General features: G+C 43.3%; 1 protein-coding gene across 2 annotated transcripts in view; it reads left to right on the top strand.

Annotated features, from left to right (window-relative positions):
• The window catches only part of GLI3 (GLI family zinc finger 3), a 286,282-nt gene that overhangs the window by 161,656 nt on the left and 108,875 nt on the right, over positions 1–15,751 (top strand). For both annotated transcript variants that reach the window (XM_027123980.1, XM_027123981.1), the window contains exon 4: positions 6,952–7,057. In XM_027123980.1, the coding sequence (XP_026979781.1) occupies positions 6,952–7,057 (106 nt within the window). The remainder of the gene's footprint in view (positions 1–6,951; positions 7,058–15,751) is intronic.

The following is a 15,751-nucleotide window of genomic DNA, read 5'->3' as shown; positions in this document are numbered from 1 at the left end:
GCAGTATGCAAACGAAATGGCACCTGTATTCCAATAAAACTTTATTTATAAAAACTGCCCAGGGGCTTCCCTGGTGGCGCAATGGTTAAGAATCCTCCTGCCAATGCAGGGGAAACGGGTTTGAGTCCTGGTCCGGGAAGATCCCACATGCTGCGGAGCACCTAAGCCCATGCACCACAACTGCTGAGCCTGCGCTCTGGAGCCCGCGAGACACAACTACTGAGCCCACGTGCCACAACTACTGAAGCCCGTGCGCCTAGAGCCTGTGATCCGCAACAAGAGAAGCCACTGCAATGAGACGCCCGCACATCGCAACAAAGAGTAGTCCCCGCTCGCCGCAACTAGAGAAAACCCGCGCGCGGCAACAAAGACCCAACACAGCCAAAAATAAATAAATAAAGTAAATAGATTAATTTAAAAAAAAGAAATTTAAAAACTGCCCAGTGCAGGAGTTTCCCCCCCATAGCGTATGCTCCACAAGTTAAACTCCCTGCCATGGTATAAAGAGACAAAATAATAGATCTTTTTTATGCAAGGCATCTATGAGATGTCTCGAGTATACTATAACTGCATTTCCTTAAAACTTGCACCGCATTACAGAGGGTCTTATAAACAAGATGATCTACACGGACGACTCTGGAGATGCTTCCAGCTGCACACAACATGCATGTAGGACTGGAAAGAAGGTTCCTGATGCTCCATGAAGCGCTTGCTTCACGGGATGATGCCACCTGGGTGTCCAGCAAGCCCACAGCTGGTCCCTTTGGGGTTCCACGCCTTAGATTCTGCTCATAGCAGACCAGCAGGGCCACATGCTTTAGACATTCCTGGTCAGGCATCCCGGGGCTGTCCTCAGAGGGGCAGACGAGCCCCTTGTTGGCGCTGTGTTATCCACAGGCATATTCCTGTCCACGGTATAATCCTGTCCACAGGCAGGAACACAAGGATGTCTGAATGGGGAGTCGGTCCGGGTGTGGAGTCCGTCCACATGGTGATGTGTTCCTTAGGCCACTGAGCCCTGGAAAAGGTCTTGCAGGTGTCAAGGTAATGATTGGAGACACTCAGCGGGGGGAAGAGGCAGAGATGACACTTGGGTGCCACTCCACCATCTCATCGGAGTGGTGAGGGCCCCTCTCTCCCCCTCTAGAGACCTCTCCTTTGACAGATGCCGGATGATTCCTTTGGTTTTGGCATAGTGCATGTTGCCCACATTGGGTTTTAACATTTCTACTGATGGCAGGCAATTGAGTGAATTGGAGGGGACTGGACATTCCTACAGGCGGGGCTGACCCTAGTGACAAGAAAAATCATCTCTAGTGCAGGTCTAGAGTAAATTCCAAAGTCAGTGAACAGATGACTTCAGGATTTAAATAAGCCAGGAGAATTTATGCCCTGGGCAGTTTACTCTTGTGGGTCTGCCTGTACTGTGTCCTGGGCACTTTCAGGCCACTCAAATATCTTAGGTGAATTATTCCTTCAGGGTACAAACGGAGGGGACTTTGATCTCTCTTTTTTTAATCTACAATTTTTGTATGTAAATTTCAAACCTTAAAAGACAGTTTCCCAGAATGGCCTCCGAGAGATCTCATAGCCTGAGGATATTAAAACTATTTCTTGGGAGAAGGATGCAACAACTGAAGGTAAACCTCCCAGTGTCTTTTCCTGGCCACAGGTTTTATGATCAACCCAGGCTGTTGTGAGGAGACCTAAAAATCAATGCCTCTCATTCCTAATGAGAGGCTCACCGCACAGCCTGACGACAGCCAGTGTGAAATCGAATACTGACAACTATACCCAGCACAAATATTGTTACTATGCATTTCAGTTTAAACATGTGTCAAGCCAGTTACATATTTATGGGGTTTAAAGACTCTTGCACTCGTGCCTAGGATAATAGGCACTCTGCAAATCTCCGTTTAGTCTGAGAGGAATTTGGTCCAATAGTCAAACCTCTTGCGAGTCTGTAATAAATCATCTTTGCCGCCCAAAGCATGGACAGTTGACTGCTTCCCACTGCTCCCCAGACTTCCCCCACCTGGCAGAGTGTTAATTCCTTCAGTAAAATTGATTCCCCCAGTTCTGCACATTATTCTCCCTGTCTTCCATTTAGCCCGTTAGTTTGCTGACAGCAGAGTACACAGCACTTAGCAGCTGGTTTGTGGAACCATCAGTCAGGAAATTGTATGATAAATAGGAGGGAGCCAGGTTTAGCGGCACTTCCTTCTGCTTCAGCAGTTTTTGCCCGACTTTGGAAAAGTCATCATGTGGTGTTTTGTCAAGGGCCAGAGCAGGAGATGGCTGCGGTGCGGTGACTTATTACACATACCCCTGAGTTACGATGCTCTGCAGCTGTGCTGCTCATGTGTAAATAATAAACCGGGAGGTGGGTAATTATGGCGGCTGCTGGCGACACGGGCCTGTTCTCGTCCTGTGGGTTTTCTTGGACAGCTTCTTGGGCTCGTGATGGAATATACTGCGATCTTCCACACAGAAACGACCAGCTGAGATGCAAGGGAAGCACTCCATGTTTGAGGAGTGGCAAGCATTTTCTTTTCTTGAGAGGTGTGTTGGGATGAATGTCATGTGATGCCACATATGTTAAAGGACATGCTCGTCCTGCTTTTTATTCTTCGTTTTTACTGTTAAGCTGTGGTCAAGCGTGTCTTGAATTGGAAGAGGGCTGTTCCGTTGCGTTTACCAGAAAGCGGCTTAAGAGGTGTGATTTCCACTGATAACTGACATGAGGTGTAATTGTTTGCACAGACTTCGTGGGTCCAGGAGACCAATAGTAATTTTAGTTATTTTCAACTAAATCGAGAAGGAAACAAATAGAAATAAAAATGCTTAAACTAAAATCAGATGTCTTTGATGAAATCAGATCATATCCATATTGTTTGGCTCTCTGTTTAACCTGATTCCAGAATATGGAATTCATAAATTTCCTTGGGACATAAATAAACACTTCGAGTAAACAGTGCCGCAAGACGCATCGCATACTTTCATTCAGAATTAACTTTCAAACTCACAAAGCACACTCAACGTGAGAAATGACTACTAAATGCCCCAGGAATTCCTAACCCTAACCCTAACCCTTTTCTCTTAAATATTTTTTCAATGCTTGGTCATTTTCTCTCTCATTCTGAAAGAAAGAGAGAGGGTGAGAGAGAGTGAGAGCGACAGTGAATTTAAATCCTGTTAATTTCTTAAGAATAAAAGGATGGCAATGCCTTTAAATATCTGTAGTAGTCTTGTAGTTTTCCTTGGGGTAAAGATTTATACTGCTTGGGTACATGCTTTTGATTTTATTGAATTATGTGCCTGGTTTTCACCCCCTATGCATGTAATCTTTGCAATGTTATTATAAATACTCATATAAAAAAATAATGACTGTTATTTCCTGGATATATGAGGCATATATTGAATGTAGAATCAATTCACACATTTTGAGCCCTGGTGTGTATGAAAAATCTGGATTTGTGCTTCTTCTTAATTCACAGCTGCACCCACATAGAGAAGAGCAGATACAGTTAACACCCACTTATCTGTTGCAGAGAATTTAATCACACAGCATACAGCCAAGAGCCAGGAAGTAAAGAAGTGAAAATATCTTCCAACTCTGACATGGTTGTCACAAAGTCCCTCAAAACGCCATATAGGGCTTCCCTGGTGGTGCAGTGGTTGGGAGTCCGCCTGCCGATGCAGGGGACGCGGGTTCGTGCCCCGGTCCGGGAAGATCCCACATGCCGCGGGGCGGCTGGGCCCGTGAGCCATGGCCGCTGAGCCTGCACGTCCGGAGCCTGTGCTCCGCCACGGGAGAGGCCACAACAGTGAGAGGCCCGCGTACCGCAAAAAAACAAAATCAAAAACAAAAACCGCCATGTAAAATGATGTGTGGGAAAAACCTTAGCAGGTGTGTCAGACGGTATGAATGCTTAATTTACACCCAGTTCTAGTAGGTTTATTCCTCCAGGTTCCAAGAGCCCATGACACGTGTTAAGTTTGAAGTCTGCAGGAAACAACCTTGTTCGAATCAGCAGTGACCACTAACAGGCGAAGAAGACAAAGAACTAGGCTTGGGTGTGCTCGCCATCTCCCTGACCCCCGATCCCCGTGACCTCATGCCCACCTGATCCCGAATGCCAATGATTCATTTGGGCCTGTTCGAAATTTAAAATCAGGAAACATTCACTGAGTAGGTGTCAGACTTTCAAACTCATGAAAAAGATTACTCCACTCACTTTTACGTTGTTTTAGGAAAGATACATCATTTTCTAACAAAATGGTTAAATGAAATAGGACATTTGGGCTCTGCAGGACATTGCTGGGTAAACTTTTCAACTTAGCACACACACTATCAAGATTGGTGTTACCAAAAAAACCAGTTCCAACATCCTCTCATATTAAATCCTAAGCGGTGCATTTAAAATATAAATGATTTTTTCATATGGACTTTATAAAATGTATAAAGTGTGATCAGGCAGTCAGCACATCCCTCACCTGTTGAATTTGCAGCATCGTTGTACGTTATGATATCATGGTGACAGTGATGAGACATTACTAAGATACTTCCTTTTCTCCCTTGTATCGCTCCCTCCCTGCTTTATCGTATAACAAGCACAAAATACAGTGAGTAATTGACATTTTCAGTGCTGTAGAACCTCTTCTTCTGGGTTCTAAATCTGGTGGAATTTGGCTTTGGGTGCCTTCATAGTGCTGTCAGTGCTGTAATGCTGTACATTAATAGTTTTTCTTATTTTTTTCTCCTAACCATATTCTTAGATTCTCCAAGGAAGGCAACAGGGGCAAAGTCTCAAAAAAGGAAAGTAAGATATCATAATTATTTTTTTTAAGTTCTTTTGTTTACATTCTGAAAGATGCTTGTTGAAGAAAATTCGGAAAAAAGAGAAATGTGTAGGGAGGAAAATGAAAACCACTTGAATTCAACAAACACATGTATAATGGTCACCCCCAGGACTTAAGGAAGTTCACAGTGGGAGGTGCAGTCACACCCTAATCTATGTTTGATACACCCACTCCCCTGCCCCGCGTGGAGGTTCTGTGTCACTTTTTCCATCCGTCGCTTTGCAGGGCGTCATTTGGAATTGCCTTTGCCGCCTACCACACTAGGCAAAATCTTCAAACTTTTAGCAGAAGCTCAAAGCCCTTCTGAGGCACGTTTGGTGTACACGTCAATTCCTGGGAGTGTTTCTTGAGCAGCAGCGACATGATAGGGACATGCCGGCTTCCAGGACGACCACATGTGGAGGGTAGCATTTGCAGCACGAGTTCCGAGTTCCTGTATGTTTGCTGTCTTATCGGGCTCTGAGCCATGGAGGCTCACCTCTTGATTTTGGATTTGTTTACTGCTTCTTGAAACTCAGGAAAAACTTTAGTCTCGGTGGTGCTTCTCATGGTAAAATCTGGTAAAACTATTTTCAGTTCTTGCAGTGAATTACTATTTAGAAAAAAAAGCTTATTTTCAGATTTGTCAGAGGTGATCAGGGCAAGTAAATGGAGGTGGAGAACTATTGTAAGTACGTGCATACACGAGAACCCCAAAACAGTGATGGCTGAGAGCGGGAGGGGAGGCTGGTGTGGGTCCCAGGGGAATGCTGGGGCTGCAGGGAAGGGACCTTCAGTGTGCGCCAAACCCCCCCTCTGTCAGGCCAGGTAGCATTTCTCTGGCCAGCCTATACATTTGCTGCCCCTGTGTTGGGATTCCGGAGGCCTGACCTAGAACAAGATGGAGCGGGAGCATGCATTTAAAATTTTAAAAAGTGTGTGTGGGGCTTCCCTGGTGGCGCAGTGGTTGGGAGTCCGCCTGCCGATGCAGGGGACGCGGGTTCGTGCCCCGGTCCGGGAAGATCCCACATGCCGCGGAGCGGCTGGGCCTGTGAGCCGTGGCCGCTGAGCCTGCGCTCCGCAACGGGAGGGGCCACAACAGTGACAGGCCCGCGTACCGCAAAACAAAACAAAACAAACAAAAAAAAGTGTGTGTGTGTGTGTGTACACGTGCCATGGATTCTCGCACGGACTTTCGTTTTTTTATTTAACATCTTTATTGGAGTATAATTGCTTTACAGTGGTGTGTTAGTTTCTGCTTTATAAGATAGTGAGTCAGCTATACGTATACATATGTCCCCATATCTCCTCCCTCTTGCGTCTCCCTCCCACCCTCCCTATCCCACCCCTGTAGGTGGTCACAAAACACCGAGCTGATCTCCCTGTGCTACGCGGCCGCTTCCCACCAGCTATCTGTTTTACATTTGGTAGTGTATATATGTCCACGCCACTCTCTCACTTCGTCCCAGCTTACCCTTCCCCCTCCCTGTGTCCTCAAGTCCATTTTCTACATCTGCGTCTTTACTCCTGTCCTAGCAGGGACTTTTGAACATGACTCTTTTCCTTACAAAGCATCATGGGTATGGGAGAAATGAAAGCTAGTAGTGATATTACGTCTTTGTCTGAAACTCTCTTGACAGTGTCATTTTAAAATTAAAAAGTGGGGAATTCCCTGGCGGTCCAGTGGTTAGGACTCTGTGCTTTCCCTGCCGAGGGCCTGGGGTTCAATCCCTGGCTGGGGAGCTACGATCCCACAAGCCGCGTGGCGAGGCCAACAATAAAAATTAAAAATAAAAAATCGTCTTGGAGTCTGTTCCTCTTGGCTTTGTGGCGGCCCTCGCCCTCTGGCCGGCCTCTCGCAGGGTAGAAGCACGTGTTGTTTCTCTTTCTTGCTTTCCTGCTTGCGTCCAAGTTGCATCCAGAGGCTTTACTGCCTCGGGTGCTGGTATTAGTATCTGCCTGGTTCTGAGCTGTAAAGAATTCTTCCACACATTCTTCAGGTAGATTCGGCATCAGTTGTGAAGACTGTGTTAGCAGTGTGGTTTCATGGATTGGCATTCCATTTCAGAGGGTTCCATTTATACAGGCTGTACTTTCTTTCTTTTTCAGACCCTCCTCATCTCTTTCCTGCATTCCATCCTCCCGTACCAATCGATGCAAGACACCACGAGGGCCGTTACCATTACGATCCGTCTCCGATCCCTCCATTGCACGTGTAAGTATTACAACTTTACCCGTCAAAGAAACAGCACAAAATTCTGGCTTTCACCATCTCAGGATTTTTGTTACCAGCACAGCTACTGGTCTTTGAAGATGTGATAGAAGTCTAAGATTTACTTTTGAAATACAGCAAGCCTGTATGTTCCTGGACTCACTGAAGCAAATCCCCGCTGCTTCCTGAAGAATGTCTGTCACACTAGGTGGCTGGCAGGTATTTCTTATATAGTTTTGCTGACATGTGTTCCGTGGGCTGTAAATACTAAATTAAAAAATTGGGCCTAAGGGAAGGTTACCACTCAGGATGTGTATTTGGTCGAGAGCGGGTGTGAAGTTTTTCATGCTCCAATTTTCTGTTACGGGAAGGTCCTGTTCCAGGGATGAGGATGCATCGTAATGAAATGTTCATGGTAAATTTTCATAGCCCCTGTGGTGTGTACACCAACGGTCACTTGATTGATGGGAACGTCACCCAAACAAAATGGCAAATGTGATCGAGCACATAGTTTACACAAAGATAAAAGGAGAGAATGGGGGTGATAACATACATTAGAAAAGGAAGAAGAAAAGCCAGATATCATATATGAGGCTAAAAAAAATGATACAAATGAACTTATTTACGAGACAGAAACAGACTCACAGACCTAGGAAACAAACTTATGCTTACCAAAGGGGAAAGGTGCAGGGGAGGGATAAATTGGGAGTTTGGGATTGACATATACACGCTCCTATATTTAAAACAGATAACCAACAAGGACCTACTGTATAGCGCAGAGAACTCTGCTCAATATTCTGTAATAACCTAAATGGGAAAAGAATTTTAAAAAGAATAGGTACATGTATATGTATAACTGAATCACTTTGCTGTACTCCTGAAACTAACACAACGTTGTTAATTAACTAGACTCCACTATAAAATAAAAATTAAAAAAGAAAAAAAGGAAGAAGAAAATATCCTGGAAATTAACGTGATCTTACTCAGGTTAGGGGGGAAAGATGATCAGGTAGTCAGGATAGCCCTCACCTAAACTAAAATGGTCTTCGTTTGCAGTATTGTCCAGAAAACTGGTATATACTATTAACAAGGGAAGTCAGTCTTCGGGAGCCACTGACCGTTATGAATGGCCTTGATTTTCCATTTAGTCATATCTGGTAATCACCCTTCATTCTGAGACAGTGAAGTTAGAAAAGCCCAAACAATACTTTGAAGAATACTGCTAGTTATTTGTATGGTAGATTGCATCTCCATGGCTCTTAGTTACAGCTGTGTAATTACATATACGCCAAAGAAAAATGAAGTTGTTTTAAAACAAGTCCTCCTCTGTGAACAGAATTAATTGATATTAACAACCCTAACTATATGCCCAAGTACACATATAATATTTTATCCACAGTTTTCTGGATCTATCTCCCATTACTGAATTGTAATTTCAGAGCAGATTTGCCTGGAGGTAAGTCATAAATCTGTGTTCAGATTTCTATAAGCATTAAAGGAGAAGTGGATATTTAGGGAGAGAGAATGCAGAAACTTGTGACTTTATTTTTCAACTTTTCACCAGAACACAAGTAAGTATTTACAGGCTTCTAAAGCCTGCTAAAAATACACTCAAATAAAACCAAGATGCCAATTGAAAGCCCCCTAATACAAAGGGAAGGAAATTATAATTTCAGGCCGAAACCTGCTATGGAATTCATCCTGTTCTACCAAAGTTTTGCAGTACAGATGGGACCACAAGGGTCTCAGACGAGGATCTGCCGTGTGGTACAGAGCCAGCAAGGGCCCACCGGGCCTGGGAGATGCAGATGATTTCTCCCAGACTCCAGTCTCTGAAGTGCTGAAGTAATTTAAATCAGACTTTCTATGGGATTTCAGAGTGCTTCACTCTTAAAAGTTCATCTTATAGAGAAATTTCAAAAAGTGAGTTTATATGATAGAATAAACTAGTTCCTCTGCATTCATTATGGTTTGCCTTGTAATTCAATTCAAATATGAATTTATCAGTAAAAATCTCAAGTCTTGGTTCTTTGGCAGAATGTAAGAACAGCAAGCCCTCGTATAGATCACACTGTATGTTCTAGGCCCTAATTGCTGTATCCAAAGAATTAGCTCGCTAGAGATAAAAACACCACAGGATAAGGCAGGTCAAGTTTGGAGAATCCTAGGGGAGAGGGCTGCATTTTCTACAGGACTGCTGAGCAGGGATTTTTATAGATTTTAATATAGTCAACCCTTTGTGTCTTCCGGTTCTGCATCTGAGGGTTCAACCAACCTTGGATTGAAAATATTGGAGAAGAAAATTCCAGAAAGTTCCAAAAAGCAGAACTCAAATTTGCAGCACACTGGCAACTATTTTCAGAGCATTTCCATTGTATTAGGTATTATAAGTAATCTAGAGGTGATTTAAAGTATCCAGGAGGATGTTCATAGGTTACACGCAAACACTATGCCATTTAATATAAGGGATTTGAGGATCCACGGATTTTGGTATCCGTGAGGGCTGTGGAACCCGTGCCCTTCAGATACCGAGGGATGGTCGTCCTTCCTGCTTTTTCAGCCAAGCTTTAGGATAATTTTGGAGCAATTGACTAAATTGTTCTCTAGCTGCCTAAATGTTTAGTTACCAAAGATTCATGATGTACGGCTTGTAGATAGTCCTGAGCCTCCCAACACACGCTCTGGAGGTGCTAGGGGAGCGTCATTGCTGGGCACAGGGCGTGCTGAGCACGTGTTTTGTGGTCTCCTGGGACTGCTCGGCATAGCGGAGTCCTGGGTGGAGACACTGAGCTTTTGGAGTAGGCTCTGGGAAGCTAGGGTCAGTCTCACCTCTGTGCCTTATAATGTGACATTCTGTCTGTATCACCCTCAGTGATCTCCCCTCCCTGCTTGGCAAACACTGGTCAAACTCCTCAGCCTCAAGGCCTAATTCAAAATCACTTCTGCTGGCTGTCCCAGAGGCTGTTCCTCAGAGAACCTTGTGTGCCTTTATCGCAGACAAATCCTCTTGCCTGGTCAGTTATTGTTTAGCGGTCACTGCCCCTGCTAGATTGCAGGCATTGCCTAACCCTCGGCCAGGCACTTAGTAAAGCATGCTCAGTAGACCTTCAAGGTCATTTTAGGCGTGGAGGGTAATCTAGGCAAATATAGCTTGGTTACTAAAATCTTAAAAGCGCATCTTTGCCAAGGGGCTAAAGCAGTAGCCTGGAAAAATAAAATGATTTTATCTAGAAGTTGAATTCCAAAATGCTTGTTTTATAATTAGCTTCTAGAAAATGAGATCAAGTGAGCTTACGGAGTTTTCAGAATAAATATTTTTAATTATAAGTAGACAACATCTGGGGATATTCTCATTGTTTCGTGCACAGGATTGTTCTTGTGGTGTCAACTTCAACAATTAAATTGTAAGTCTCCTGAAACAGGATGTGTGTTGATGGTGGAAATGCCAACAGGTCTCTGTTTAGAAGGATGGCAGACACTGCGATAATTATGCTATCGTATCCTATCATTAATGATTCTATTGAAAGAGGTTTGTAAATTGCTCCTCTTTTTAGATAAACCAGCCTGTATTAAGGCGTCAATGATATGGCGCAGAATTAAATTAGAATCTCAGAAAATGAAATATGTTCTGTATTAGCTGTTTGACACTTAATTTGCCTCTGAATGAGTACAGGAAATCACAAATTAACCTGCCTTTGTTTTTCCAACCATGGCTTATTAGGTGTTAGAACAACTGCAATTACAGCCTAATAATAACCACCAAGCCTTATAAATATGTACGGAAATGCGTCAGTGTGTGTTAAAGAGCCCAGTTTGTTAAATGGAATGCCTTTAGCTTACCCGATTTACTGTCACAGTGTTCTCCAGAGTGTATGGTCAGGCAGTGTTAGACAGAGTATAGACATTTAAATTGTTACAAATACAGTACTGGAAATAATGTTAGAATGTATTAGGATTTCCTTTCTTAACTCGAAATCATGAATTCAGATGTGGGATTTCTAAGGGGGACGTGGAACGTCAGTGTCATCTTTCCCTGAGTTGTCATGTAAAGGTTGTCAGAAAAATGTATGATTCCTGCCTTATGTTTATTTAATTCAAGTAGTTTGAAAATTAAGAAACACTGGATATGGGGAATTTTCCCTTTTCTTCTGAAAGTTATTCTCCCCGGAATTCACCAGAACTTACGTTCAACAGCTAATTGGAGTGTCTTGTTCTCTCTCAAATCATTTGCTTTGCCCACAGAGTCCATGTTTTATTAAGCCATGTAGAAAAAAGTACAGTGTTTTAGAAAAATATCAATGAGTATATTTTATTACGTTGCTGAGATCGTTTGCAGCGTTAATGATAGAACCTGAACCTGTAGCCACGTGGTCAAGGCAGAAATTTCATGTGGTTGTTTCTACTTCTTGGTCTTCTCTCTGCTTCCTGCTCTGCACTGTTTCCATCAGGGCTGTGGGGTTGCATAACTCCAGGAGCTATCGTTGTAACCTACGGAAATTGACGGTGTTCTCTAGGCTAAGGATTACTACTTGTTTTAAAATTCCACTTGGAGACGCAGACATAGAGAATGGACTTGAGGACACGGGGAGGGGGAAGGGTAAGCTGGGACGAAGTGAGAGAGTGGCATGGACATATATACACTACCAAATGTAAAATAGCTAGCTAGTGGGAAGCAGCCGCATAGCACAGGGAGATCAGCTCGGTGCTTTGTGACCACCTAGAGGGGTGGGATAGGGAGGGTGGGATAGGCAAGAGGGAGGAGATATGGGGATATATGTATACGCAAGAGGGAGGAGATATGGGGATATATGTATACGCAAGAGGGAGGAGATATGGGGATGTATGTATACGTATAGCTGATTCACCTTGTTATAAAGCAGAAACTCACACACAATTGTAAAGCAATTATACTTCAATAAAGATGTTGAAAAAAATAAAATAAATTTTAAAAATAAAATAAAATTCTACTTGGAAATTTAGACAATGGGAATATTACATCCCTCTCCACTAGAAACAGTTGTATCTTCAAGTGACTACTTTCACATTAATGAAGAAAGCGCTCTTTCTCTTGCATTTTGAGTGTGTGCTTTTTTTTTCTTTGCTTTAGTGTTAGAATGCATTTAAGCACGCTTACTTTTGAAAGTAATTTTTTTGTTTGTTTTGTTTTGTCTTTTGGCCGCACTGCACGACGCGCAGGATCTTAGTTCCCTGACCAGGGATCGAACCCGTGCCCCCATGCAGTGGAAGCACAGAGTCTTAACCACTGGACCGCCAGGAAAGTCCCCAAAATATCGATCTTTTCCATACAGGTTTTTTGAGCCCAAGTTTCCCCATTTATGGACCAATATGAATTGCGGACTGTCCGTCTGCTTCTGCTGAGCTTGGCAATTCATTTTTAAAAGCAGGATCAGCCTCAGTTCCTAATTGATTACAATAATTCGAGCCCCACAGATCTTGACAATGGAGCTGAGAGCTACCCTTGTCTCGTGCTGTGGATGCGAGCAGCGCTGCATCCCAAGCCAGCACTCTGACAGTCTGTCGCACTTCACCATCCACTTAACTAATTCATTTTACAAAATCAGCTTCATCTCTTCTCTCCTGGGGGAAAGGAGTACTCATGTTCTCTTCTACTCAGCAGCTCTTTCTTCTCTGAGTTGAGTCAACGTGCCTCTTTCCAAGGCTGCCTGACTCACTGGAATTATTTCACCAAAGTGTGAAGAGCTGCTTCTCCCACTAAAAGTGGTCCACTTCCTGGCCCCTGGGGAGATGACAGGACACGGTAGATCATTAATATGAGCTGGGAGAGAGAGGGATTTGGAAATAAATGAGGCTCCCCCCGCCGCCACCATGGTTATGACTGCCTTTTAGGGTTCCGAGCGGGGAGACCAGTAGCAAGTTTGGAGTAAGAATAAATACATTTCTTTCCAGACAGAGGAAGCGCTAGGAAAAATAGAGTATTATGGTAAAAGCTTAGAGAAAGAAAGTGGAAGTGGATGACCAGAACTACTACTCAGTTTCCCTCCGTCCTCTCCTCCCTCCCTGGATTCAGCACCTTGTGTGAGTTGCTTAGTGGGAATTCATCTAATAATCATTCAAAAGCAGCCTTCAACCTAGCCATCTACTTAAAACTTGGTGATGGGCTCATAATACGTAATAGTGATTTCATTATTTTCATTCACAGGGAAAGCCTCCAGTAAAAATGTAGAGATTGAGCAAAACCTTGTGTTTGTATTTGGGGCATAACTTGTTTGGAATATTTTAATAGTACAATTTAAAATTAACACAGGCAAGTCCTTTTCCCCCGTGTTTGTGCTCTACCGTAAACGTTATTGAGACTGATAAAGTGTGATGACATATCAGATTTCGGGCATGCCTTTTTTTATTGTGCTTTGCAGGTATTTAATTTTTTTACACATTGGAGGCTTCTGGAAACCCTGTACTGAGCAAGTCTATGGATACATCTTTCCAACGGCATTTGCTCACTGATAGTTAGCATTTTTTAGCAATAAAATATTTTTTAATGAAGCCATGCACATTGGCTTTTTCTTAGACATAATGCTATTGCACACGGAATAGACTACATTATACTGGAAACGTAACTTTTATGTGCACTAGGAAACCAAAAATTCATGTGATGCGCTTTATTTCCTTTATTATGATTATTATTTCCTTTATTATGATCTGGGACCCATAATATCTCCCAGGTAGGCCTATACAGCAAATACTGTAGCTAACGTTTTGTAATACTCACCTCCACCCTCCAAAATAAGAAAAGAAAAAAGAAGAGAAAAGAGAAGAAAAGAAAATGAACTAGGTTATAATCACATCTCTTGGGGGCACAGACCACCTGTGTATGTCTTTGCATTTGCTAGGCTGAGCCCGTGCCTTTGCAGAGTGGCTCCTGGATAAATATTGTTTTCCATGGTGATAATGGGCTCTCCTTTTTTAGGCCAGTGCAGGATGACTGCCATCCTCTTTCTTTTGTTTTTCTTGGTTTACTTTGGTAGAGCGTGTCACCTCATGCCAACAAAGCTAGCACACTGAGGACTCAAAATCAAAAACTTGACTCCTTCTGAAGATGATGTTAATATAAATACCTACTGCAGTGTCAGATGCTCTCCACTGCCAAGTGAATTCCCTGATATTAAATTAGTTACTGGTTGTGAAGGTCTGAGGTCACCTTATGTGACTAGGTACCATTGAACTTAATGGCTGCTTCTCAGGCCCCTCACGTGGAAATAAAATTAATGAAATTATCAATCTTTAATTGATAATGTAATATGAATACCAAAATTCCAAATATAAGGGGGAAAAAGAAATGACAAGACCATTCACATAAAAAATACAATAATGGCCATAACTGACTTTTTTTTTTTTTTGCGGTACGCGGGCCTCTCACTGCCGTGGCCTCTCCCGTTGCGGAGCACAGGCTCCGGACGCGCAGCCTCAGCGGCCATGGCTCACGGGCCCAGCCGCTCCGCGGCATGTGGGATCTCCCCGGACCGGGGCACGAACCCGTGTCCCCTGCATCGGCAGGCGGACCCTCAACCACTGCGCCACCAGGGAAGCCCCCATAACTGACATTTTTGACTACTTACTATGGGCACAATTTTAGAAACTTTACAAAACTATCTCACGTAGTACTTAGAGTATTCAGCCCTAGGATGGAGTTATTATCACTAGCCTCCTTTCCAAGATATGGAAACCTTGACACAGAGAAGTTAATGGTTGTACCATTATTTAAACCTAGACATCAAACACTACACTCCTTGCACTTGACTTTCATCCTCTGCTCATGAAAGCGAACACTGGGGCCTTTGGTGCTCTAGTTTATACTTACTGGATGAGCCCAAATAGTTCTAACAATACCTGATAGGAAATTTTCAGTGTCACTGGCTGTCATCGTCTTCTGCAGAATTCTAAGATAGGAACATGGCAGTGAGGAGAAGAGCTGGAAGAAGCCTTGTCTGTAGCAAAACAAAACAGAATTAGATACACATCAAGGTTTGCTACTGTAGAACTTGTAACCCCCAACAGCTGGACATTTATATATCCAGCTACATGGAGTATTGGGTGAATTGTGATTCATCCACTTGGTAGAATATTGAAAAAAAACAGTAGCATTTGAGAAGACCATATGAAAACATGGATAAATAATGATCAGCGATTACAGCCGTGTACCCTATAAAATGTAAGCCATGTTGGATGAGATCATAACGTGTATCTGCCTGGAACCTTCTTCCCTAAGATGTCCATGGCTTGCTCCCTTACTTCATACAATTCCCTGCACAGGCATCTCCTCATCAGAGAGGTCTTCAATGAAGAACCATCTAATGAACAGGGATTGACAAACTATGGCCTGTGAGCCAAATTCGGCCCATGGCTTGTCTTATTGGAATCTAGTGACTGCCGCTTACTTACTATTGTCTATGGCAGCTTTAGCAATCAAGGGCAGAGATGAGCGGCTGGGATAAAAGACATGGCCCGCAAAGTCTAAAATACAAACTTTCCCAAGGCCTGATCTAAAATAACACCCCCTTTCTAGCCTCACTACCCGCTTTCTCTGCCTTATTTTTCTTTTTTTTATAAGTGATGCCATGCACCATATTTTCGACTTTCAGGCTTTCCCACTGCTATTCCCAACATTTCTTGTTGCATATCGTATCAGTTCACAAAAAAGAAAATAAGTCTTATTGT

Source organism: Aethalodelphis obliquidens, unplaced genomic scaffold (assembly GCF_003676395.1).
Source record: "Aethalodelphis obliquidens isolate GAN/ISIS:26980383/991018 unplaced genomic scaffold, ASM367639v1 scaffold27, whole genome shotgun sequence".
Taxonomy (NCBI): Eukaryota; Metazoa; Chordata; class Mammalia; order Artiodactyla; family Delphinidae; genus Aethalodelphis; species Aethalodelphis obliquidens.
This window is presented reverse-complemented; position numbering and strand designations above follow the sequence as displayed.